This window comes from Canis lupus, chromosome 7 (assembly GCF_011100685.1).
Source record: "Canis lupus familiaris isolate Mischka breed German Shepherd chromosome 7, alternate assembly UU_Cfam_GSD_1.0, whole genome shotgun sequence".
Taxonomy (NCBI): Eukaryota; Metazoa; Chordata; class Mammalia; order Carnivora; family Canidae; genus Canis; species Canis lupus.
In genome coordinates this window covers 13268607-13295468 of record NC_049228.1, presented here as the reverse complement: position 1 = coordinate 13295468, position 26862 = coordinate 13268607, and the positions used below count along the sequence as shown (strand labels likewise).

General features: G+C 41.5%; 2 protein-coding genes across 9 annotated transcripts in view; one reads left to right on the top strand and one right to left on the bottom strand.

The window, feature by feature from the left end:
* LOC106557472 (torsin-1A-interacting protein 2-like) overlaps positions 1-13976 on the top strand; it is a 41480-nt gene extending 27504 nt beyond the window's left edge. For all 8 annotated transcript variants that reach the window (XM_038542167.1, XM_038542164.1, XM_038542165.1 and 5 more), the window contains 4 exons: positions 1886-2054; positions 4286-4804; positions 7087-7188; positions 10261-13976. In XM_038542167.1, coding sequence (XP_038398095.1) covers positions 2030-2054; positions 4286-4804; positions 7087-7188; positions 10261-11021 — 1407 coding nt within the window. In that variant the 5' untranslated portion in view covers positions 1886-2029 and the 3' untranslated portion in view covers positions 11022-13976. The remainder of the gene's footprint in view (positions 1-1885; positions 2055-4285; positions 4805-7086; positions 7189-10260) is intronic.
* An 11749-nt stretch (positions 13977-25725) lies between these two features.
* LOC490297 (small ubiquitin-related modifier 2-like) lies at positions 25726-26380 on the bottom strand. Its single transcript, XM_038541765.1, has one exon. The coding sequence runs from the start codon at positions 26378-26380 to the stop codon at positions 26093-26095; it is 288 nt and encodes a 95-aa protein (XP_038397693.1). The 3' UTR covers positions 25726-26092.
* Positions 26381-26862: the final 482 nt, after the last annotated feature.

Sequence of the window (26862 nt, the reverse complement as noted above, 5' to 3'; positions counted from 1 at the left end):
AACAATAAAAAAAATTCTCTTGCAATTTTGTTTCAGTTTACAATGAATCTATACATTAATGTGGAGAGAATTGACATCAGTGGTTTAGAGTCTTACTGTCTCTGCACATGACATGTATCTCTACTTAGGTCTTTTTAATTCATTTTTATTTTTATTTTTTTTTTTAGAGATTTTATTTATTTATTCATGAGAGACAGGGAGAGAGAAAGAGAGAGGCAGAGACACAGGCAGAGGGAGAAGCAGGCTCCATGCAGGAAGCCCTATGTGGGACTCGATCCCGGGACCCCAGGATCATGCCCTAGGCCAAAGGCAGGCGCTAAACTGCTGAGCCACCCAGGGATCCCCTACTTAGGTCTTTTTAAAAATCCTTCAATAAAGTTTTATTCTTTTCTTCCTAAAGTTCTTTTTTTCAAAAAATACAGCTTTACTGAGGTATTATTTACATACCATAAAATTCACCCCACTCTAAAGTTGTTGCATATCTGTTGTTAGATTTATTACCAGGTACATTTTAGTTTTTATTATGAGATTCCTTATAGTTATTATGAATAGTACCCTTGCTTTCTAAAATTTTTGTCACTGGTGCATAGGAAAGTTGTACCTATTGTTTTCTTGGTTTTGGCTGGCAGAAAAAGATTGTATTAAGAGATCTGAAAAAGACTGGGGACTTTTTAATTTTCTATCATAAACTAGGATAGGAGAGAAACCCTCATTGGAACATATGGTAATGCAAAGGAGTGTTGGAAGTCCATTCTCAGGAGATTGAAGAAGATAAAAGAGTGACCAGAAACTCTCCAAATCTTAGACCTGTTCCTGAATGTTCATACCATCAGAAGGAGCCCTGTTTTTAACTTCTCTTCACATTTATAATTGGCACCACTCTATACATTCATACATACGTTTATTTACTCATATTCTTTTAAATTTAAATAGGGAGTTCTTCCTTTACATTAGGCATTAAGCCTGGCATTTGGGATTAAAATTTTTAACTTGTAAAATTAAATTTTCCAGAAGAGTGCTATGAAAAAGACAAAGTTAGTTGGCTAGCCTCTCAATGAGGCTATCAAAAATAATGACCCTTTCCAAACCTCTTTCACATAATACTTTTATATTTAATACTCATAGCAGTCCTCAATCATTTTTACAGATAAGGAAAGTTAAGTAACTTTAGGTATTATTGTTCCTGACAAAAAATATGATTTAACTATATGTAAAATGATAGAATGTTTTATTATTAATTGCCTCTGACTTTGATTCCTTTTGTATGTAGTTCATAATAATTTGTACATTAGTCTTTTTTGAACACTACATGGAAAGGCCTTGAAGACATCTAGAAAGAATACAGGAAACCACAGTAAGACGGCAGTGATGAAACTCCAAATGTGTGTTTCCTTCTCCTGATACCAAGGCAGCTACCTTAGTTTGTAGATGTACTATACTCCCTGTTCATTGTTACTTAGTCATGATAAGTGGAAGCTGCTGGTAGGATGAGAGATTTATATGGGACAGAAATTGACATAAAGGAAATCTGTAGTAATTAATTGAGCAATGACTTAAATTTTTACTCTTGGGTTACTTTTTATTCCATTTTCAAAGACGTCGTCTTTAAGATTCTGGTCATTTGGCATTTTCCATCCTTTCAACACAATGGAATGTATTAGATTATGGCATCCATGCAAGATTAATAATCTGAAGGCTTTTTTCTATTTGTAGTCAAGGATTTGAAGATCCTCACCAAAGCCAGAAAACATTTCTTTTTCACTAGAAAAGTTTCAAACAGGAACTATTACTCAAACTAAATAGATTGAGTAAATGAACCTGAAATTGGCATTTCTTCCATGAATGAATTAAAAAATCATTTAATTTTTTTTTCATTTTATTTTAGTCACGTATATATGCCTTATTTCCTGGGTCCGCGGGAAGCATGAGTCTGTTGGGACTTGGGACAAGAAGAAAACAAGACCTCTTCACAAGAAAAACCAGACACTAACAAAAAGTACCCCAAAGTCTGAAGAGCTAGACCACAAACATGGCTGACAGGGATCCTGCAGAGGGTAAGACTAGTCTGTACAGCACGGATTTTTCCATATTTGTGCTGTAGGAATCTAGAGCTGTGCTAAGAGAAGAATTCAAATGACAGAAGCTTGAAGTTTGGAAGTAAAAAAGAAGCTAGCTTAATTGATTAGTTTGTTATGATTATTCTTACTCTTTTGTATTTACTGAAGTCCACCATTATGTGAGATTCGAATTGTAAGGAAGATTAATGTTTTAGAGACTCCAGTAGTATTAATACCTGTAGTATTAAAAAAATATATGCATCTTAGGGACCAATTTTTAGAGCTATATTTTTAAAAATCAAAAAAACTAATGTGCCATCTATTTAGAGATCTTTGAATTATAGGGAAAAATGAAATTTAAATTTTTCTTTTTTTTTTTAAAGTATTTATTCATAAGAGACACAGAAAGAGAGGCATAGACACAGGCAGAGGGAGAAGCAGGCCCCATGCAGGGAGCCTGATGTGGGACTCGATCCCAAGTCTCCAGGATCATGCCGTGAGCTGACGGTGGTGCTAAACCACTGAGCCACCTGGGCTGCCCCTGAAATTTAAATTTTTCATCTTGTGTATATATGTAGGAGATAGATATAAAATAGGCAGAATAGGAAGTATATATTTCAGAAGAGGGCATATTTACTTAAACCTTATATTTAAGGATATTTTAAAATATATAGGAGAGCACTATAATGAATTCCCACGTACTCAACATCTAATTCCTTTTTTTTAGAGTTTTTATTTAAATTCTAGTTCATTAAAATACAATGTAATACTAGTTTCAAGTGTACAGTATAGTGACTTCATAACATAGGTTATAATTGAAAGTTAGATTTAATGCCTTGGATTTGCATTTAAATATCCCAGGCAGGCAAGAAAGCATTAAATCATTTTCTTGTTAGATACTTTAGTTTACATCTCTTAAAGATAGATATTTTTTTTAAGTAACCAAATAGCATCACACCTGAAAAAATATTAATACTGTTTTTTTAATATTATATTTAATCAGAATGCACATTTTTCCACTTGTCTCAAATCTTTTTTGTCCTCCCTAATGTTTTTTTCCTCCACAGTTAGGGTTTTGCTTGTTTTTTTCTTTATAGTGGGCCACTCACTCACTGCATTTGATTGATCTTTTAGGTTGCTCTCTTTTAAAGCTTTATTACAGAAAATGTCAAACATTCATGATAGTATAGAAGGAAATGAAATGAATCTCATGTACCCATAAAATGGCTTCATCTGCTGTCAACATATTGTTTCATCCATAGTCTCCCTTCTTTCACCCATAATCTTGAATTGAAGAAAATTCCAGACATGTAATTTAGCCATAAATATGTGATACTTGTCTCTAAAAGGATGTTTTAAAAAATTATCCCAATATATTGTACTTAAAAGATGAACAGTAATTCCGTAGTATATATCTGGCATTCAAATTCTCTGATTATCTCATAAATATTTCAACAATTTGTTCAACATTAGATCTAAACAGTGTGGTCACACATTGAATTTTGTTGATATATTTGATGTCTTTAAGTTTCTCTTAATACGTTGGAACGTATTCTCTTTTTTTTTCTTTTCATTGCCATTAGTTTTTATTTTTTGCTGTTATTAAGGAACCAAAGTCTCTTGTCCCTTTGAATTTCTCACATTCTAGGTTTTACCAATTATATGTCTGAGGCATGATTTAATGTATTCCTCTATATAGTTCATGGAAACTGATAGCTCTAGAATCTTGATCAGATTGACCAGTTGTTTGGCAAGAATACTTCATAGGTGGTATAATGTACTTCCCATTGCATTGAATTGGGAGGTTAATAATGTCTGGTTTTTCCCTCTTTCTGTGATGTTACAATTGATCAGTTCAACAGTTTTATCAATCTGATTGATTCATTATAAAATTTCTCACCAGCTTTTTTATAGCGGTTTTAGTTGCTGTTGACAATTACTGCCTAGATTCATTATTTTATTAGGGAAGAGGATATATTTAATACAATCAAAAATTGGTTCTGTCATTCGAAGTAGTTGTAAATTAGTATTATTTGTTAAATTTATTAACACATAAATTTGTCTTAATCAGCTTTACTGAAAACCAAGAGAAATAATGTTTAAGAAGAGTGCCTTATAAACCATAAAAATCTATACACATATTACTTATTATTAATCAGGGATCTTGTTAAAATACAAAAAGAATTGGGATTTTTTTCAATAAAGATTATTAATTTTTATCTCAATAGTCTCTCAAAAGGATTTGAAAAATGACCCGCCAATAAGTTCTCAGGCACAGGAGATCACAGTCCCAGCAACTACCACCAAAGAAGCTCATACCCCTGACCTTGCCTCTGATCTTAACAAAGTTCACCAAGAGGTAGAAACAGTAGGTCCAGGAAGTACAGACACAGATGATCAATCAGAAAGTCCAGATGAAACAAATTATGAGAACTATCCAAAGGATAAAACAGAACATGAGAACAACCAGAGTTTTCAGGATGAAGAAGAAGAACATCAACTCTCTTCGGAAAGTCCAAATGAAAAACCCTTGGATCTAGAACCCACCTGTTCTCCAAATGACAAGGTAGGAAGAGAAGATGCACTCTTCTGGAGCAGCTCTGCAGCCCTGCCTGAGGAAGTGAACAGCGGACCTGGAGTGTCACAGGAGCCACCTGCCATAGACCCTCAGGGTACCCAGAGCCCTGCTTTTTCCCCTGCAGCACCGGAGAGCCAGAGTACAGTGAGGAGGCGACTGCTGGCACCAGGTGAGAGAGCCCATTGGACTTCTGTTTTGTATTGCTCTATTACAAGCATAGGTCAGGGTCCTTCTTTTCAGAGAATTTCTTTTCATAGGATCAAGGCCTTTGGGCCTTGCCCAAGGTCACTTAAAGAGAGATGACTCAGCTGAGATTAGAGTGAGGTTTTTCATCTGCTAGACTAGCACATTACACCACTTAGGTAGCTTCCAACACATTATTTTTTTCCAACACATTTTTAAACAATATTTGGATTTACTTATTGTTTGTAGTAATGTACAATTTTAAAAAGGAGGAGGTGCATGACTTTTTAAAACTTCACTTCTGGCTTTTTCTTTGTTTGGAGCATATTTTTACTTAACATTTTAAAAATATTTTTTCCTTTTGAAAACTAAATGCCACATAAATCTAGAGATGGGTATATTTAAAAACCAGCATCAGTGGTCCAGTGCCCTTAACTCAGTCATATTTTATAGGACTTTAAGCGAATCAGTTAATTTCTCTTTACATGATTTTCCCCACTTGTCTATTAAGGTGAATAAGCATCCTATCTTCCCTTATGAAGATAATAGTTATAGTGGTTAAGTCCTTAACTGGAACTCAAAAGAGACATGGATTCTAGTTGTGGCCCTACCACTTGCTAACTTGGGTGACCTTAGGCAAGTGTCTTAACTTCTGTTACTTCAGTTTCCTATTTATAGAATGAAAAAGTTGGATAAGAGATAACTAGCTGGTCTCTCCGAACTCTGTCTATAATTGCATGTATGGGTTTGTATTTTATAAGTACTTGGAAGAACTCATTCTAAATGCCTATTTGCCAAGTGCAAAGGGATATAAAATCTAACACTTTCTGTCCATCAGGGTCTTGACTAAGGGCTGGAAGTTCCTGTTTTGCTATAAATCAGTGACTGATCTCAAATATATGTTTCATTCACTAATCATTAGAATAGTCTAACTTCATTGAAAGCAATGACTATGTCTCTGTCATTCATTGTGTTTCTGTGGCACCTGGCATAGAGAAGCAATTTTATGAATAGTTGTTATATAAATGAATGAATGTGATTTGTATGGACTATTCTATCATATTTTTACCAGTATGCAGATTCACTAAATAGAGGAAGAAAATACAGTTTTAAAAGTGCAAGCTGTGGGCAGTAACTTAATGGAATGCTGATCTAGCAGATGAGAAACCTTGTTCTAATCTCAGTTTAGCCACATCTCTTTATGTGACCTTGGGCAAAGCCCTTAATGACCCTGGGCCTTTTGCCAATGATAGGTAAGGTGGAGCCACAGTGGGTGATATTAAAGATCCTTTCATATTCTGTGATATGATAGTTTAAATTCCTATTTTTGAGGGGTGTGATATGACTAAATACACAATCTTTTATAGATGGAGATGATCTTCTTTATGTTAATAGCGTATACCATTTTGAGTTATTTTTCCAGTAAGCACACACCTTGACTATAGAGTGACTTAGAGTACCCTCCTTTTCACTCACACATTTTTTAAGATTGATGTCTCACCCTACCTACATTTTTATGTAGTTCATAAGTTTTCTTAACTTGGTATTCCTTGCTTTTTATACTTCCTTCACTAAGAGGTTCAAACTTGCTTTTGTAAGCTGTTTTGTAACTGTACAGTAATCTCTCTTATCTCTAAACTGAGAGTCTCTGCTATTTGTATACTTGGGGTCTTGAGGAGTCACATAACTTGAACCCTGGAATTAGAGTGTCTTTGCCTTATGATGTTGAGTCTAGCGTACAGCTAATTCTTCTTTTTTTTTTTTTTTAAAAAACACTTTATTATGTGTGCTTTATTTTTTAAATAGCTTTCATTTATTTATTTGAAGTAAGCTCTATGCCAAGTATAGGGCTTGAACTCATGACCCTGAGTTCAAGAGTTGCATGCTCTACTGACTGAGCCAGCCAGGTACCCCTAGCTAACACTTCTTTAGTCCCTTTTTAATTTTGTACATTGTCAAGACACATTGTAGATAGGTTTGGCTGCAATATTAGGATGCTTGTTGCTTTGTCCTTGATGTAAGGGCCAGTGGGAAATAGTGAATGTAGCAACAGTAATCTTACATGAATTTCACTACTTCATTTTATTCTTCTAGGTAGAATAAAAGTAATAGCCTTAAGGAAAAGACAGGAAAAAAGTTAGCTTTGTATAAGAAGATTTTTACAAAGTATAGAAATCCTCTCAGTCTAGTAAGTCTTTGGTAAGAGGTTTAAAGTATATGATACCCCATTAGTGTATTGTCTAAAAATAATGTTCCTTTGCCTCCCAGAGGCTGAAAGTCATCAGCAAGAAACACAAGAATTGGAAGAAAACAAAGAGAATGCACTGGATACCGTAAGAAAGATGAATACAAAGAAGTTTTTGAGTTATGGTGAGAACAAAATTGGTCTTATTTTATAATGTTGATTTACATTCAGAAATCCTCAGAGAAAGCACCTAGAAAACTAGCAGATTTAAGCAGTTTTAACATTGTTTTGTATTGTATGGTTTTAATTCCAGTAGAGTTAATACACCGTGTTATATTAGTTTCAGCTGTGCAATATAGTGATTCAGCAATTCCATACATCACCCTGTGCTCATCACAAGTGCACTCCTTAATCCCCGTCACCTGTTTCAACCAGCTTCCTGCCCCCTCCCTTCTGGTACCATCAATTTGTTCTCTGTAATTAAGAGTCTATGATGATCTTGGTTTGTCTCTTTTTTCTCTCTTCCTCATTTGTCTTGTTTCTTAAATTCCACGTATGACTGAAATCATATATTGTCTTTCTCTGACTTAGTATTATATTCTTTAGCTCCATCCGTGTTTCAAATGGCAAGATTTCATATTTTTTTGGTTAATATTCCAGTGTATGTTTGTGTGTGTGTGTGTGTGTGTGTGTGTGTGTACCACATTTTCTTTATGCATTCATCTACTGATGGACACTTGGGCTGCTTCTATAATTTCGCTGTTGTAAATAATGTTGCAGTAAACATAGGGTTGCGTATATCTTTCTGACTTAGTGTTTTTGTATTTTTTGTGTAAATACCCGGTAGCACAATTACTGGCTGGTAGGGTAGTTCTATTTTTAACTTTTTGAGGAACTTCCATTATTGTTTTTCACAGTGGCTGCAACAGTTTGCATTCCCACCAATGGTGCAGGAAGGTTCTCCTTTCTTCACATGCTACCAGCACGTATTGTTTCTTGTGTTATTGATTTAGCCATTGTGATAGGTGGGAGGTGGTAGATAACCTATTTGTAGTTTGGTTTGCATTTCTCTGATGAGGATGGTGTTGAGCAAGTGTCTGTTGGCCAGCCAAATGTCTTCTTTGACATGAATAGAAGTCATTTCTTCTGCCCATTAATTTATTTGTTTTTTGGATGTTGATTTGTGTAAGGTCTTTATAAATTTTTGATACAAACCCTTTATCAGATATGTCCTTTGCATATATCTTCTCCCATTCAGTAGATTGCCTTTTAGTTTTGTTGATTGTTTCCTTTGCTGTGGCGAAGCTTTTTATTTTGATGTAATCCCAATAGTTTATTTTTGCTTTTATTTCCCTTGCTTCAGGAGACCTATCTAGAAAAATGTTGTTCTAGTCGATGTCAGAGGCCTTACTACCTGTGTTGTTTTCTAGGATTTTATGGCTTTATGGTTTTAGGTCTCACATTTAGGTCTTTAATTCTTCTTTTTTTTTTTTTTTTTTTTAAGATTTTATTATTTATTTATTCATGAGAGAGAGAAAGAGAGAGGCAGAGACATAGGCAGAGGGAGAAGCAGGCTCCATGCAGGGAGCCCAACGTGAGACTCGATCCCGGGTCTCCAGGATCACGCCCTGGGCTGAAGGCACCACTGAGCCACCCAGGCTGCCCAGTCTTTAATCCATTTTGAATGTGTTTTTATGTATGGTAAGAAAGTGATCTAGTTTCATTCTTTTGCATGTAGCTGTCCAGTTTTCCCAGCCATTTGTTGAAGAGACTTTTTCCCAGTGAATTTTTGTTTCCTGCTTTTTCAAAGACTAATTGGCCATATAGTCATGGGTTTATTTCTGGGTTTTCTTTTGTGTTCCATTGATCTGTGTGTCTGTTTTTGTGCCAGTATGATACTGGTTGATTACTACCACTTAGTAATATACCTGGAAGTCTGGTATTATAATACCTCTAGCTTTGCTTTTCTTTTTCAAAATTGCTTTGGCAATTAAGGGTCTTTTGTGGTTCCATATATATTTTAGGATGATTTGTTCTAGTTCTGTAAAAAATAGTGTTGATATTTTGTTAGGGGTTGCATTAAATCTGTAGAATACTTTGGGTAGTGTAGCCATTTTTATGATATTTGTTCTTCCAGTCCGTGAGCATGGAATGTCTTTCCATTTCTTTGTGTCATCTTCAGTTTCTTGCATCAGTGTTCTTTAGTTTTCAGAGTATAGATTTTTCACTGCTTTGGTTAGGTTTATTCCAAAGTATCTTCTTATTTTTGGTGTGTCAATGGGATTGTTTTCTTGATTTCTGTTTCTGCTGCTTATTAGTATACACAAATACAACAGATTTCTGCACATTGATTTTGTATCCAGCAATTTTACTGAATTCAGTCATGAGTTCTGGTAGTTTTTGGTAGTATCTTTAGGGTTTTCTGTATAGAGTATTGTTTCTTCTGCAAATAGTGAAAGTTTTACTTCTTACCAATTTGGAAGCCTTTTATTTCTTTTTTGTCTAATTACTGCGACTTTTTTTAAATGTTTTTTTTTTTTTAATTTTTATTTATTTATGATAGTCACACAGAGAGAGAGAGAGAGGCAGAGACACAGGCAGAGGGAGAAGCAGGCTCCATGCACCGGGAGCCCGACATGGGATTCGATCCCGGGTCTCCAGGATCACACCCTGGGCCAAAGGCAGGCGCCAAACCGCTGCGCCACCCAGGGATCCCTAAATGTATTTTTTTAAACGTTTGGTAATAAGTAATAGTAAAAGAGAGCAATAGAGTTTTAAGGATTTTCCTTTAGGGGTCTGGCAGATATTTTGCCATCCTTAACAAAAATGGGAATTCCCAGAGGAGGAAGGGCTCTCCATAAATAAGAAACTAAAACTGCTTTTTAATTACAGAGTATTAACTTCTCAAATGGCATTTTTTACATTTTGACCCTTTCAGAAAAATGGCCCGTTGTAGGTATTAGGTACTTTGAGAAGGTGAAAGACTATTGCAATAGTTTATTTCTAAATCACATTATTAGTTACAGCAACAAATACATAAACTTAGCTTTTACCTTTTAACAAAAATACTATAACTTCAAATAATTAAGACAATAGAGAAGAAGTATTTCTGGTGGACCTTAATTAATATCTCAAACTTTAAAGGATATAGACAAACTCACCACAACTAGTAAAATCTAACTCGTTTTAAGTTTTCCCCAGGTTTATTTTCTGATCTGTGTTCTAATTTTGTGTTTTATTTTCCCATTCTCTGACAGGCTCCATCTTTTTTGGCTTCCTGGTTATGACACTTTTTTTGCTAAGTTGTGTTAATAGCTTCTATTCCTCTCCAGCCCAGCAAGTGCCCAAAAATCCAGCTTTGGAGGCCTTTTTGGTTCAGTTCAGCCAATTGAAGGATAAATTTCCAGGCCAGAGTTCCTTCTTATGGCAGAGAGGACGTAAATTTCTTCAGAAGCACCTCAATGCTTCAAACCCTACTGAGCCAGCCACCATCATATTTACAGCAGCTCAAGAGGGAAGAGAGACCCTGAAGTGCCTGAGCCACCTCGTGGCAGATGCCTACACCTCCTTCCAGAAAGTCTCTGCCATTCAAATTGATGGGACTGGAAGAACCTTGCAGGACAGTGACACAGTCAAGCACTTGGTTGATGTGGAGCTGAGCTCGGGATTTGAGAATGGCCAGAAGGCTGCCGTGGTACACCACTTTGAATCCCTTCCTGCAGGTTCTACCTTGATCTTCTATAAGTATTGTGACCATGAGAATGCTGCCTTCAAAGATGTGGCCCTAGTCCTGACTGTTCTCCTAGATGAAAAAACATTAGAAGCAAGTGTTGGCCCCAGGGAAACTGAAGAAAAAGTTAGAGATTTACTCTGGGCCAGGTTTACCAATTCTGACACTCCTCGCTCCTTCAACCACATGGACTCTGACAAATTGAGTGGGCTCTGGAGCCGCATTTCACACCTGGTGCTGCCCGTCCAGCCTGTGAAGAGCATAGAAGAACAGGGGTGCCTTTTATAAGTTAAGAACAGAATTGGTTTTTGAAGGCATGGAGTTATTGAAAAGTCAGTTTAAAAACCTGTTTCTGTGGAAGGAGGTTGATGAAAAGCCTGGAAAGCACAAATGAGCTTATTTTAGAGGAAAAAAATTCATTTTTTTTACCTTTTGTAAAATCTTTCTAAGCTTGACAAAACTTGACTTTTTTTTTTCCTGGCCTTTCAAGTAAATCAGGTTTAAAATATGCATAAAAATATCATTGAGGCTCTTTTTTTTAAATTTAAATCTAAAAATATAGCAACAGAATCATTGCATGGGAGATAAAATCTCAGAATGACTACAGTGATTTTTGTTTCAGAGTCTAAGGAGCCTTTTGGCTAGTGTTTGGACTTGGACTAGAGTAATTACAATTTAATGAAGCAATGGTAATTTAAAAAATGTTTTTTCTATCACGTTAAGTATTTTTTAAACTGATTTTAATAACCTAGTCATGGGATTATATCTTATACTAATTTGCATTTTTAACAGTATGAAAAGAAACGTGAATTCAAATACTTAGTAAGGCACTGTGCTTTTATTCCGTTAATGGGCTGAGGTGTAAAAGCAACTATCCTCAAGAAATGTTCTTAAAAATTGGAAACAAGGAGGAAATTATTTATAATCATTGGAAATGAAGCAATTCCAATGGACCATATCTTTACTTCAGCTTTCTCGAATGCTTTAGAGCAGTGGTTTCTAAGCTGTGTCTACTGACAACCCTCCCCTTTTCATCAGAGCAGTTCTGCTTTTGACTGCTCTATATAGTGGGAGTCTCCATAAGATTTAATTGGAGCAAAGAGTTCTCCTGATAATGAAATTTGAGAATCATTGATTAAGTGAAAAAAGTCTTAGAAGATAGGAATAAGGGGAGGAAAATAATATATTAAAACTTATGAGTTGGAAGATGAAATAATAGGTTTATTATACAGACATGCTATTTATAAAAGATAAAGACATAAAGATGAACAGCAGAATGTATAAACTGGTATTTGCTGAGTATATTTCTGATGCTTTTGTTAATTTCTGTTAATCATCATTTCTGTCTCCCCTGAATGGAATTTTATAATTGTCTCGGATGAGAGTTTGAGTGCCATTTAAGCAGAACAGATTTTAATAACTAATTGAATAGTAAATTTTATCTGGGTACAGTAGCATAACTTCACCATGCTATCTACTTGTTACACAGTGATGGAACATATAAATGCAGCTCATTTGTTGACTAGATAGTTGAAAACACCAGTAGGTTAACAATTAAAGAAATCCAAGAGACACTATACTTCCTAAAAGGAAGCAGACATAGTGAATAGATTCTAAGAGGTTTTAATGACCAATAGTAAATGTTGGACCATGTTCTGTGATTATGAGAAAGATTGAGAAGTGTTGATGGAGACAGTAGTTGTTAATTTGCATTGCAGCTCTGAAGGCAGAACTCTAGTAAAATCGTATAAAGGGTCTGTTCCATGACGTGGAACCATCACCATGATCTTGGAATATCTCAACTAGGTTTTGGCTTCTCTGCTGCTGTGAGAGAATATGTATGTATATTGTGTGTGTGTGTGTGTGTGTGTGTGTGTGTGTGTGTGTGTGTCTTTCCCGTGTTTCTAAAAAGCTTTTCATGTTTTAATCATGTGACTTCTTTAAAGCAAAGAAGTTTTGGAAAACTTTCCAAACAAGTTTGGAAACATTGGGAAGATACAGGATCTTTACTGATACCTAAAAAGAGATTATAAAGACATGGGGGAAGAATCTATTGGAAAATATCTTCACAGGAAAGACACATACATCTGTTCTATCCAAGGCCTTAAGTGGTGGTCAGTTGAGTGTAGGGCATACCTAAAAGAACTGTTTTCATTTGTGACTTTGTGAAGGAATCTTTCAAATAGATTTGAGTAAAGACCTGCCTGAACAAAAGGACAAAGCATAGTAATATAATATCAGTATCAATCCAATACAGAATCAGAGGAAATTGAAGAAAAATGTATATACCGTATTTGAATTTTTTCCTGTATTTCTAGATCTCAGGTGCCAGCTAACATTCTGTCACACAAAACCAATGGTGCCTTGTAGACTTGTTCTGTTGGCCTGCTGACCTGTGCTACCTCAGATCTATGAAGAACCAGTATGAAATGTGCATACCCAATCTACCAGTGTTTCAGATCACAGATGAGAAAAACATTTTTGTTTTTTCATTCAGTTGAATATGATTTTTCATCATTTCCTTTCAATATAATTTAGAAAAAGATTATAAACTGGCACTTTTTCTTTTAATGTTTAGCCTTTGTTAAAAAAAAACACTTTTCCTTTCATGTATAAGTGCAATCAGCTGAAACTGTTGTCAGTTTTCTATCCACTATTTCAAAACTTATATTAAAAAGAAGCAGTTTATTATTTTTGGGTCTATTCATGAATAAAATGATTATTTTTAAAGCATAAAACTTTATATTTTTTAAATGTACAAATAATTAAAATGTATTATCTAATGTATGCTTAACATTAATTTCTATTCAGTTATTTCTTTTTTTTTTTTTTTCAAGTTTCCAGATTTTCTTTTGCGTATCTGGGATTTCATCTTTCATTACTTTTGCAGTTTTGGTTTTTTTTTTAGAATAGTGACTCATGGGCATAGAATATCATACATGATACCATACATAACTGTGTAATTATTATCACAGAAAAATTGTAATTACATTCTGCTTTAATATAAGTTGCATCCTGAGTGATATCAGAGTTCCAGAAGAAACTGGTGTAGAATCAGACACTGGTGTAGAATCAGTCCAGACACTGGACTTTGGAGTTTTTTTTCTCCTGTGAGGTAATTTTAAGTTTCTCAGTTAGTTTTGAAGAGTTGGCAGAGAAATTTCAGGGGATTCCTATGGCTAAAAGAATTAATGCTGTTGTTTCTTTTTGTATCTTTTAAATCAATAAAATAGCTTAAATGTATTTTGTTTGAAAGCCTCCAAGCTTTATGGTTGGGCTCAGCAGGCCTGTGACCTATCATCCTCCAGCTAATGACCTGGTTGAAAGTGCTAGCTGCTGCAATGTTTTTGACCCTTTCACAGTTTTTAATTGTTTGAGTTACACTTTTATCCATTAAAGACAGTAAGCATAATGAGAACTGATGTTAAAATATAACAAGCAGAGTATGTGAAAGTGATAATAATACAGCAAGGTGATCTTCACTGGGACTATATTTGCATGTACCTGACCAAAATTTTTATGTAGCTTATGTAGATGTCTAACGTTTCAAAAACTAATGTTAAATAGAAAACATATCCCATTAGAGTTATCATTTAATGAGAATAAAACAACCACACATAGTTTATTTGTAGAGAAGTATTTAGAAATAGCAAGATGAAGAAACCGTTTTTAAATATCTTCTATCATTTCTTTTGTCACAATCACCAATAAGTAAATCACTTCGTAGCCCTGATTGCCAGAAAAGTCTGCTATCCCATCATGCCACCAGCCAAAATAGGGACTGACTGGCACCCATTAGAAGCTGCTGCCACAGAAAAATTCCCAGGGATGGGCTCTTTCCACAATGAGTTTCTGCAACTGCTGGGAGATTGGTATGAGTTCTACAGGCCTGCAGAGCCTGTAAAACACATCACTTGATGACGGCGTGGGTGCAGGCTATGTGTGCATAGATCATATAAGGGTAGCCAGAGACCTGGAACAAGACAAGTGTCTGAAGAGTTTGCATCACAGGAGCAGGCCCTTGGGGCATCTGCCAAATCCCAAACTTTAACTTGCGCAAATGTATACATTCCCATGAAGACCAAGCTAGAGGAATTTGTGGTGTCTTGCCATGGCAGGGCCAGGCTAGCTGGCCAGGATATCTTACAGTAAGAGACACCTAGGAGGCTTCATTGGTGGGAAAGCTTGGGGTTCCATTGAGGAGCTGGTCCAAATAGGGACTGTCCTCAGTTTGAAGGTACTGCCTCAAGAGTTTTGGAGGGTAGGCTCCCTTTACCTTGGAGGCCATTAAAGTGGTTGAGGTCCAGACAGAGCACCAAGGCCTTGAGGGCATCAACATCCCAGGGCCTGAGGGGGTGCTTGCTGACTGGGACTGCCCGCCCATGTGCCAACTGCAATTTAGCCAGGGACCTAGGACAGGGTAAGGGTCCTTAGAGGCCACGTGACAGGAGCAGGCTACTAGGGATACATCTGCCTAATTCAAAACTTAACCTGCACAAAGGCATCTATTTGCCCTTAAGGCAGAGCTGGATATATTGGGATTTTGTTGCCGGGGCAAGGCCTGCAGAGGTGGCCTGGCAATATATTCACCTGAGGGGCTTGGTTGCTATAGAAGTCGGGGACCACATGGGGCCCGCACTTCAACACGAGGATTGACTGTTGCCAGATTTGAACAGCAGCCTCAGTGATTTTCATGGGTGGGCTCCTGCCATAGTAGGCTTTCCAGGTGGTTGAGGACCAGCCTGAGCTCTACAGGCCTGCAGGACCATGGCTGCCAGAGGTCAGCTGACAGGGTGTGTAGGATACATACATGGGTCATGCAAGTCATTGTAGACAGGGTCATGGAACAGGCCAAGTGTAGGGAGAAGCCAGATTTCACAAATGCACCATGGGGGCTTATGGCATTTGCCTTACTTCAAGCCCTAACCTTGACAAATATGCATATTCCCCCTGGAGGCAAAACTGAAAAGAACCTGAACCATCTTGCCAGGACAGGCCCAGGCAGGCCAGCTGGGATATCCTCCACTTAAGAGATGCCTGGGACCCTAGATGCCTGATAAGCCCTGGATCTCGCCAAGCAGGCAGTCAAAATGAGGACTTAATGTTACCAGTTTAAAGGTGGTGGGGGGGGATGGGCCCAAACTCCACAAGCTTAGGAGCTCTAGCTGCTGGAACTTGCCAACAGTGTGTACTGTATGAGCTGTGCAGGTCAAGGAGGCCATGCAACTTGTAACTGGCAAGTGTAGAAAAGGCCAGGTCTACAATGCAGGCTCTTGGGGCCTCATGGCATCTGCCTAATTGTAAGTCCTAACCTATGCAAATGCACATTTTGCCCTGAAGGGAAAGCTGGAGGAATTAGTACTGCCTTAATAAGGCAGGCCTGATGGCTGGCCTAGGTATCCCCCATAAGAGATACATGCGAGCCTGGATTGCTGGAGAAACCTGAAACCACATCAGGCAGCCAGAAATGGGGACTTTCTCCAGTTTGAAGCAACAACCTAAGGAGGATTTTAGGGGGTGGGGTCCCTCCACCATGGAGGCAATATAGATGGTCAGAGACCAACCAGTGCTCCACTGGGCAGGAGGGCCTCTACTGCCCCAGGCAGGCTATAGGGATGTGAACTGTGCATGCAAGGGCCAGGCACAGTGCCGAGTGATGGTTGCTCAGAGTGGGTTGTTGAGAGCTACAAGGCCTCTCCCTAATTCTAAGCCTTAACCTACAGTAACATACATATTGTCCCGAGGGCAAAGCTAGAGGAACCTGGACTGCCTTGCCAAGGTGGGATGAGCAAACTGGCTGGGATAGCCTTCACTGAGAGGCACCTGGGATCTTGGATTCCTGGAGAAACCCAAGATACCATTAGGCATCCAATCCAAATGGGGACTGTTGCCAGTTTAAAGCTGTCCCCTCAGGTTTCTAGGGGCGCTCCCTCTGCTCTGGAGGCCATGCAGATGGTTGGGAAGGACTGCTGATAGGGTCTGCACTGATTAGGGCAGCCAAGAACCTGGAATTGGGCAATGTCAGGAGAACCATATCTCAAGAGGGATCTCTTGGGGATCCATGGCATCTAACTGATCTCTATATGAATGTGCATATTCCTGCTGAAGGCAAAGCTAGAAGAGTGTAGATCGCCTTGCCAGGGCCAGATTTCAAGGCCTGGCCAGGGTATCTTCCAATAAGAGACATCTGAGAGCCTTGATTACAGCAGAGGCCCAGGACCCCAACAGCCAGCCAGTCCACGAGGGGACTGTCACACATTTTAGCTGATGCCTCAGCGATTTTCAGGTGGGATCCCTCCACTCTTGAGGCTATGCAGGTGGCTAGGGATGAACTCCACAGTCCTGTGGCCAATTGGGTGTATACTCTACACATGCAGATCATACAGATCAGAGAATCCAGGGACCAGGACTGAGCAACGTCAGGAGAATCTAGGGTCCAGAGCAGGCTCTTGGGGGTCCATGGCATCTTCCTGCTTCCAAGCTCTAACAGATACAAATGGGCATATTTTCCTTGAAGTTAAAACTGCAGGAATCTGGGCTGCCTTACCAGGATTGGTCCTGGCTGACTCACTGGGGGTCTCCTTCACTAAGAGCCATCTGGAGCCTGTAGAGCTGTAAAAGCCAGGGACTCCAGCACGTAGCCAGTGTGAAGGAAGACAGACGTTGCCAGTGTAAAGCTGCCTCCTCACAAAGATTTTTGAAGAGTAGTCTCCCTCCAACCAGAATGTTACATACTAGGCTGGGGACCAGTCTGAGCTCCACGGACCAGGAAGGGCTCCCACTTGCTCAAGACTGCCCCTGTGTGCGCCACACAGGTCAGGGATGCGCTGGCCCTTGACAGGACGTTGGGAGAAGCCTGGTAACAAGAGGGGGCTGTTGGGAATATTGCAAGCCTCAACTCACAAATTCACATATTACCCCTGAGGGCAGAGCTTAAGGAATCTGGGCTGCCTTTCCAGGGTTTGGCAGCACAGGATGGCCTGGGTGCCCTTCCTAAGGGACACCTGTGAACCTTGATGACTGCTCAGCCCAGTCCCCAAAAGGCATAATAGAGTCTAATAGATAAGTGCTCACTGTTGCCAGTGTAATGCTCCAACTTGGAGAGGTTTTGGGTGGGCTCCTTACCCCCTAGAGGGAATGCTGTTGGTTGGGGCCTGGCCAAAGCTCCACAGGCCTGGAGCGTTAAGGCTGCCAAAGGCCAGCAGACAGTATGCACATGCACACGCGCGGATGCAAGGGTCTTGTAGCCAACAAGACCTGGCAGTGTGAGGAGAATTCAGGTATTAAGAGCAGGCTCTTGAGCTACAAGAGCTCTTGAGCTACAAGTTACAAGGCAACTGCCGGATTCCAAGCCCTAACCCATGCAAATGTGCTTATTCCCACTGAATGCCTAACTGGAGTCATCTGTAGTGTCTTGCCAGAGTTGGATCAGCAGTTGGCCAGGGTAGCCTCCAATAAGAGATACCTGGGAGCCCTGATTCTGCAGAAGCCCGGGAACCCAGTGGACAGTAAGTCCACGTGGGCACTGACTTGCTCGTTTCAGCAGCTACCCCAGAGCCACGTCCTGAACGGGCAGGTGCGCTCCCTCCATCCTTGAGGCTATGCAGGTAGTTGGGGATGGGCTCTAGCTCCACAGGCCTGGAAGGCCCCAGCTGCCCAAGGGTGGCCAACATGATATGAACTATGCATGCATAGGATGAGTAGATCATCATTGTCAGGGACCTGGAACAGGGCAAGAGTCAGGAGAGGCTGGGTCATGAGAAAGGGCCCTTAGGGGTTTAGAACTTCGGCCTCATTGCAAGGCTTGCCTACCATTGTGGAATATGGCCCCTCGCCCTCCCATCCCCCAAACCTGGAGTCACAGCTGGAGGTTTTTCAACTTACTTCTGAGGAAAAGGCTGGCCAGGTGGGACAGGGTATCCATCGATTAGGAGTCACCTGGGAGTCCTGGTTCCCTATGAAGCCAGGGACTGCATCAAGCAGGAAAACTGCATGTGAGTATTATCCATTTTTTTGGCTGCTGCCATGCCAGAGCAGTTTTTGTGAGGTGGGCTGCTTTCATGCAGGCAGGTGATTGAGGCCTAGCTGGAGTGCACAGGCTTGCAGGGCTGGGTTGCCTAGGCCAGCTTACAGGTGTGTGTACTGTACATATGCTGAAGATGCAGATCAGGGTAGCCAAGGATCTGAATAAGGCAAGATCACTCTTGGGGTGGCAGGGCAATTGCTTGATGCCCAGCCCTAACCTACCAACCTAACTGGATCCTTCTGTGCTGCCCAGCTGGGGTAACCTCCCATAAGAGACACTTGGGAGCCCTGGTTGCTGCAGAAGCCAGAGACCCCAGCAGACAGTAAGGCTACATGACACTGATTATCATCCATTTCAGGGGCTGCCACCGTGATGCAGGGGGTAGGTGGGGGGGGGGGGTCTATCCATCCCTGTGGCTACACACTTGGTTGGGGATGGGCCCTGCTCCACAGGTGTGGAAAGCCCCGCTTGCCTGAGAGTGGCTAGCGGATTTGAACTGTGCATGCATGGGACACACAGGTCAGGGTTCCCAAAGCCCTGGAATAGGGTGAATGCTGGGAGAGGCTTGGTCATAGGACCAGGTTATTGGAAGTACCTGGTATCTGCCTGATTCCAAGTCTCACTCTACACCAGCGTGTATATTCCCTCTGGAGGCAGAGCTGGAAGGATCTGAACTGCTGGCCTAAGCGGCAGGGCGGGAGTGCTAAGGCACCTTGCAATCTGAGCATCCTGGGAACCCTACTTGCTGTTGGGGCCTCACTTCATCAGCCAGCCGGTCTAAGTAGGTGTTGATTACGGCTGCTTTAAATCTGCCACCTTGCAAAGATTTTCGGGTGGTGGGCTTTCTGCGCCCCGAGGCCAGTCAGTTGGGTGAGGTTCTGGAGAGGCCCATTGCGAGATATCAGACTGCATATGAGTAAACCTCGAAGGTCAGAGAGCCAGGAGTCTGGAACAGTGAAATGTTGGGAGAGGTCTGGACAGGCATTGCTGTGGGGGGGTAGCTGGCATCTTCCTAATTCTTTTTTTTTTTTTTTTTTAAGATTGTATTTATTTATGAGGGGGAGAGAGAGAGAGAGAGAGAGGGAGGGAGGGAGAAGCAGGCTCCATGCAGGGAGCCTGATGTGGGACTCGATCCCAGGTCTCCAGGATCACACCCCGGGCTGAAGGCAGCGCTAAACCGCTGAGCCACGGGCTGCCCTATCTTCCTAATTCTAATCAATCACCTACACAAATGGGTACATTCCCCTGAAAGCAGAGGTGGGCTCATCTGGGCTGCCTTGCCAGGGCTGGATCTGGTGGGCTGGCTGGGGTATCCACCAATAAGAGACACCTGGGAGCCTGACTGCCACTGCAGCCTGGTCCCTATCAGGTAGCCAGTCCTCCAGGGGCCTGCCTGTAGCCCATTTCAGGGGACCCCCGGTCTGGTGTTGAGAGGGGTGGTCTACTTCCACCCTTGAGGCAATGCAGATGGTTGTGCTGGAGCCCCAGCTGGCCAGTGGCGGGTGAGGGGACATACAAGTCACGCTTGCCAGGGACCTAGAGCAGAGCAAGCACTGGGGGAGGCTGAGGTCTAGGAGAGGCTTATGCAGGTCCAGAATGTGGGCCTAGTCACAAGGCTCACCTACCATTGTGGACTATTCCTCCAAAGGCAGAGCTGGAGGTTTTACAACTCCCTTTTGAAGGAGGGGCTGGGCGGGCAGGACAAAGTATCTCTTGATTGGGAGATGGCTGGGAGTCCTGGTTCCTTGTGAAGCCTGGGACCCCATCAGGCAGCAAGTCCATATGGAGATTTACTGTCTTCCATTTGCAGCTATTTGCTAGGAGAAATTTTCCAAAGATAAGCTACTTCCCACCACAGGCCAAGCAGGTGGTTGGGGCCTGGTGGTGCTTTCATAAGCTGGGAGCGCTGGGTCAGCCCAAGGCCAACTTAGCAGGTGTATAACGTACATGTGTGGGCTGTCTCCACAGTGGAGTTAGTGGCCTGGAACAGGGCAGTGTTGGGTGAGGCCAGGTCAGAGGAGGAGGCTGTTGAGGAGAGAAGGCATTGGCCTGACGCACAAGGTGGGATATTTCCCTTGAAGGCAGAGCTAGAGATTTCCCAACAGAGCCATGCAGGGCCTAGACTGTCAGGCAATTGTATTTTCCATGTGGGACCCCTGAGAATCCCGGGTTTTAGAGGACCCTGGAACCCCATCAGGCATCAAGTCCACAGGGGGACTGACTGTTGCCCTTTTGCAGCCATGGGCTCGCTCAGAGTGGTTGCCTTAAGGTGGGCTTCCTCCACCCTGGAGTCTATTCAGATGGCGGGCATCCTGCCTGAGCTCCAGAGGCCAGAGGGCCTTGGCTGCCAGAGAAATGCTGACAGGGTATGGACTGTACATGACAGGGTGTGGGCAATGCAGCCTGTGACCTGGGACAGAGCAATGTTGGGGGAGGCCGGGTCACAAGAGCGGGTATTGGGAGTACAGGGCATCTTATTAATTCCAAGGCTTAACCTACACAAATGTGTGCATATTCCCCTGAGGCAGTGCTGGAGGAATCTGGACTGTCCTGACAGGGTGAGGGGACAGGACGGCTGGGGTACTCTCTGATAAGGGACACCTGGAAACTTTGATTGCTGGAAAACCCTGGGACTCCATCAAGTGGTTAGTTCATATGGGGACTGACTGTCACCAGTTTAAAGCTGTTGCCTCAAAAATATTTCAGGGGGTGGGCTCCCTATAACTTGAGGCTGACCAGGTCACTGGAGTCCAGGTGTAGTGCCACAGGGCCAGAGGGCCGCCTGTGTCCCAAGGCTGGATGACACAGGTGGACTATGCATACACAGTTGCACAGGTCAGGAGAGCCAGGGATCTAGAACAGGGCATTGTCAGGCAAGGCAGATTCACAGGATGGGGCTTTGGGGACCCTGGCCAAATACCAAGTCTTCATCTACACAAATGTGCCATACCGCAGTGAAGGCAGAGTCGGGGAGTCTGGCCTGCCTGGTCAACACTGCATTCTGAGGGCTGGTAGGGGACTGTCCTTCAGTAAGAGACACCTATAACCTTGATTGCAGCAGAAGCCCAGGACCCCTGTGAAGCAGCCAGGCCACATGGGACCTGACTGCCACTACTTGAAAGCTGTTGCCTTAGAAAGATTTCAGATTTCATTTCCACTGAAATTCCTCTGCCATAGAGGCTCTGCAGAGGGTTCAAGACTGCCCGAGTTCCATAGGCTTGAGGGCCTTGGCTGCCCAAACCTGGTTAATGGGATGCGTATTGCTCATATGTAGGCTATGCAGGTGAGGGAAGGCAGGATTTTGGAACTGAGGACGTGTGAGGAAAGTCTAGGACTCAAAGTGGGCTTTTGGTCGCCTGCGACATCTGCTTAATTCCAAACCCTAACCCGTGCAAATGCTCATATCTTTTTCTGAAGGCGGAGCTGGACGTATCTGGACCACATGGCCAGGGTGGAGCCTCATGGGCTCTTTAGTCTTCAGCAAAAGATACCTGGGAGTCTAGGGGCATCTGGGTAGCTCAGCTGGTTGAGTGTCTGACTCTTGATCTTGGCTCAGGTTATGTTCTCAGGGTCGTGGAGTCGAGCTCCATGCTCACAGAGGAGTCTGCTTCAGATTTTCTCTCTCTTTGCCCCTGCCTGCTCTCTTGCTCTCTATCTAATAAACAAAATTTTTTAAAAAATAAAGGACACCTGGACATCTTGATTATTGGTAAGCCTGGGACCCCATCAGTCAGCCAGTCCAGACAGGGACTGCCACCAGTTTAAAGGTGCCACCTCAGAAAGATTTTTGGGGGGTGTGCTCTCTTATCCTGGAGGTTATGCCCAGGGTTGGGGACCGTCCAAGCTCCACAGGCTTGGAGGAACTGACTGCCCTTGGCCAGCAGAGGAAGCACATTCAGTACATGAATGGACCTCGCAGATCACAGTAGCAGAAGCCTATTATAGGAAAAGTGCTGAGTGAGGTCAAACCACTGAAGCAGTTGGTGGCACCGGGCATCTGGGTAATTCCGGGCCCCAAATACACATGCACATATTCCTCCTGAAGACTTTTTTCTTTGGGAAGGCAAATGAATGCTCAGACTGAGTCTGCCTTCGTCAACAATGTGTTTAACACGATACAGTGGATTTATGAATTTCACAAGCATATAGGATGTCTTTTAATAAACCATAAAGACATAATCCAAACCAATGGTACATTAATCATACGATCATTCCAGGAAAGGGGAGTGGAAAGGAATAGAGTCCCACTTTAACTGAGGTGTGCCTTTATATGAGTTGGCATTGGGGGAAGCCAGCTTGGCCAACTGGGAACTGACTTCCAGCTGCCAGTGCAAAAGTAGAAGTCCTGCATTGATAGAGCATGGGCCACGGTGCTAGAGAAGAGGGCTGCTGGTGTTGATGGGAAAGAGAATCTTCCAGGAGCCGCAACATGGCTTTTACCACTGCTGGTAAAAGAGCCGCCTTTATTGCTGCAGGATCTAAGTGCCCCATGGTTTTCAGGTTGTTATTTCAGGTCAGCAAATTGTAGCCTTGCTCATACCAAACACTGTCGATCATCTTCACAAACTCCGTATTTGCAGTCTTAGTGTCCCCTCATCACTGTGACATCTTCATCTGTTTTTGACAAACTCCAGCAGAGCCACTCAGCAGCTGAGCAGCAGCTCTTATCCATGTGGACAGAGGAGATGATGACATCCTGACACACCTTACTTCGTTTTTGTATGATTGATACAAAATGAACAAACCTTTTAGAATTTAAAAAAAAAAAAGAAAGAAAGAAAAGAAAAGAGGGGATCCCTGGGTGGCGCAGCGGTTTGGCGCCTGCCTTTGGCCCAGGGCGCGATCCTGGAGACCCAGGATCGAGTCCCACGTCAGGCTCCCGGTGCATGGAGCCTGCTTCTCCCTCTGCCTGTGTCTCTGCCTCTCTCTCTCTCTCACTGTGTGCCTATCATAAAAAAAAAAAAAAAGAAAAGAGTTTTGTTGGAGTCCAAGTTAAGACAGCTGCTGCTCAGGATACACAGTCTTCATGAAGATCCAGGAAAGGAACCTTGGGGTAGGGTTATACACATTTTTTACATAAATACTTACAAATCATTAGAAAAGGACATTTCATAAAGTTGCACACCATAAGTTTCTAGTATAGGCAGGGCTGAATGACCTTAATTTTATGGAAACCAAGGATGTTTCTTCCTTTTTCTTATCTTTTGTGTTCAGAATGCTCCTTTTTTGGTTACTTTCCTTAATGAAGTAGATGTACAATGTATGCTCCAGCAGACATTAGAGCACATGCTCTGAGGTTTTGCCAAGTCATTTGGACTTGTTAAATGTTAAAGTATAACTTCCTTGGGAGCCCAGGAGCAGGGCCCACAAACATCAAAGATTGAAAATTTCTGGGGCACCTGGGTGGCACAGTTGATTTGACTCTTGGTTTCAGCTCAGGTCCTGATCTCACGGTCATGGGATGAAGCCCTATGTTGGGCTCCACACTCAGCACTCAGCATGGAGTCTATCTTCCTCTGCACCTCCCCCCACGCTCACGTGCAAGGGCGCATAGTGCTTCTCTCTAGAATAAATATTTAAAAGGAAAGTTGAAAATTTCCTTGATCAATATCAGACAATTTTACTTCTAATGTATGATTTAAGGTTATTAGATTTTATTAAACAAAACATCTTTCTTTTTTCTTTCCTTCCTTCCTTCCTTCCTTCCTTCCTTCCTTCCTTTCTTTCTTTTTTTTTTTTTTTAAGGATTTTATTTATCTTTTCATGAGAAACACAGAGAGGAGAGAGAGAGAGGCAGAGATACAGGCAGAGGGAGAAGCAGGCTCCATGCAGGGAGCCTGACGTGGGACTCGATCCCAGGACCCCAGGATCACACCCTGGGCTGATGGCGGCACTAACCGCTGGGCCACTTGGGCTGCCCCCTTCCTTTCTTTCTTAATCTCCATATCCAATGTGGAACTCAAGCTCATGACTCCAAGGTCAAGAGTCACATACTCCACTGCCTGAGCCGGCCAGATGCCCTATATTTATTAGATTAATTTTAGGACATCTAATGTGAAATATTTCTCTGGTTATTTTAATAGTTGCTTTATCTTCCATTGACCTCAAATATCTTTCTCCTTCTATTGACACATCATTACTTGTTCTATTTTTACACATCCTATCATGTTGCATTTCTTATTTTTCCCTGACTCCATTAGGCTACCATGAGATTTGGTTCAGCGCATACTATCCTGGTCCAGTTTCCTATGTTATATATAATTGGTAGAAGAGGCACCAAGGCCATAATCACATGTCCTTGTATCATAAGCATGTCTGTCCAAAGGTTCAGCAGTAGTAAAGGTATTTGGGTTCCATTCCAACAACATATCCGTAGGAGCGTGTTTTCCTCCTGTCATAAGGCAGCTTCCTGTGGCCTATCGACTACTCTCCCTTTTGATACTGGGGAACTGCAGAAGTGTGGTACCCAGTGTCCTGTTTCATACTTCAGGTGTCAATATCTGATTTCACAGTTTCCTAAGGAATCACAACCACTAGGAATGTGTGGTGTCTACTCTACTTGTGGTTGACTTGTCTATTTTTTTTTCATTTTAAACAAGAAGTTTATTTAAACAACAAGACGCTTGACTTAAAGGGAAAACTATCTAGGATTCATTTCTTTTAGAGTAATTTATCCCTACTTAAAGACAGATTGCCCTACATGTAACAGCTACGTACAAAAAAGTTATAAAACTGTCCTTGGGGGCAGGGGGTGGGGGTGAATGGGTGACAGGCACTGAGGGGGGCACTTGACAGGATGAACACTGGGTGTTATTCTGTATGTTGGCAAATTGAACACCAATAAAAAATAAATTTATTATTAAAAAAAAACTGTCCTTGGTTTTACAATGATAAATGAAAAACATTAAAATTCTCCAATCGAACAAGGTATGCAAGGATTTTTATGTTGTTGTTCTTTTTTTTTTTTTTTTTTTTTGTTAAACAGTGAGAGCAAAATAACTTACTAGAATATAAAGATAAGAGCTGACTGAACATGCCACTAATGGAGAGAGGGGGTATTTTCACAGAAGCAGTATTTTCCCCCATCCCATCTCCATTTGATGTCGATCAAAACATACCATTGGCCATTTAGTTAAAAAAAATGCAATATGCTTGTGCACATACACAGTTACTTTATGTACAATAAAGGAATGGGGAAGGGGAAAATGAAAGAATAGAGAAAACTATACTGTAGTAGTCAGGATGTGGTGGAACCAAACTACGGCTTTCTATTTGAGAAGGTCTTCTTGGTCTGGAGGAACAGAGTTCTGGAGTAAAGTAGCAGGTTCCCTTTTTAGTAGACACCTCCTGTCTGCTGCTGGAACACATCAATTGTATCTTCATCCTCCATTGCCAACTGTGCAGGTGTGTCTGTTTCATTGATTGGCTGCCCATCAAATCGGAATCTGATCTGCCTCATTGACAAACCTTGTCGTTCACAATAGGCTTTCGTTAGTTTCCTAAGTGGTGTATGCCTCTTTATCTTAAACTGCACCACAGAACCATCCTGCCCCGCCACCTTCAAATTAATATGATCGTTGTTCTCAGTCTTCACTCCTTCCTTGGGCTTTTCATTGGCCATGACGAGAGCTGGGGTCTCCTCAGCTGCCACTTCACAAAAGAAGTACCAGGTCCTCACCGAACGAGCACACAAGCATTGACTTGTCTATTATCTCAGGAGACCAGTACTGCCCTGAGATTATAGCTTTTCTAAGATTTCACATATCAACCAATCTTAACTTCAACATTGACAATCTACACTTAGAGAAACATATTTTGTGGCATTTTTTTAGTGTTTCATTATTTTTAGCATTTTCTTCAACTGCTTTATGTCAAATTTCCATTGCTCTATTTACTTCCATGTGAAATTCATTTACGTGTTGTAATATACTGTTGATTTTATCCATCTGTGTACACAATGTTGACAAAGTTGCCATGCATGAGTGTTCAACTGAGGCTGTGTGGTTTCAAAATTTTCAAAATCTAATGTGATTTGATCAATTTGAAAGCAAGAAAAAGTGGCTGTTATTGTTCCTCCAATTAAGGCTCCTACTAGTCCAATAA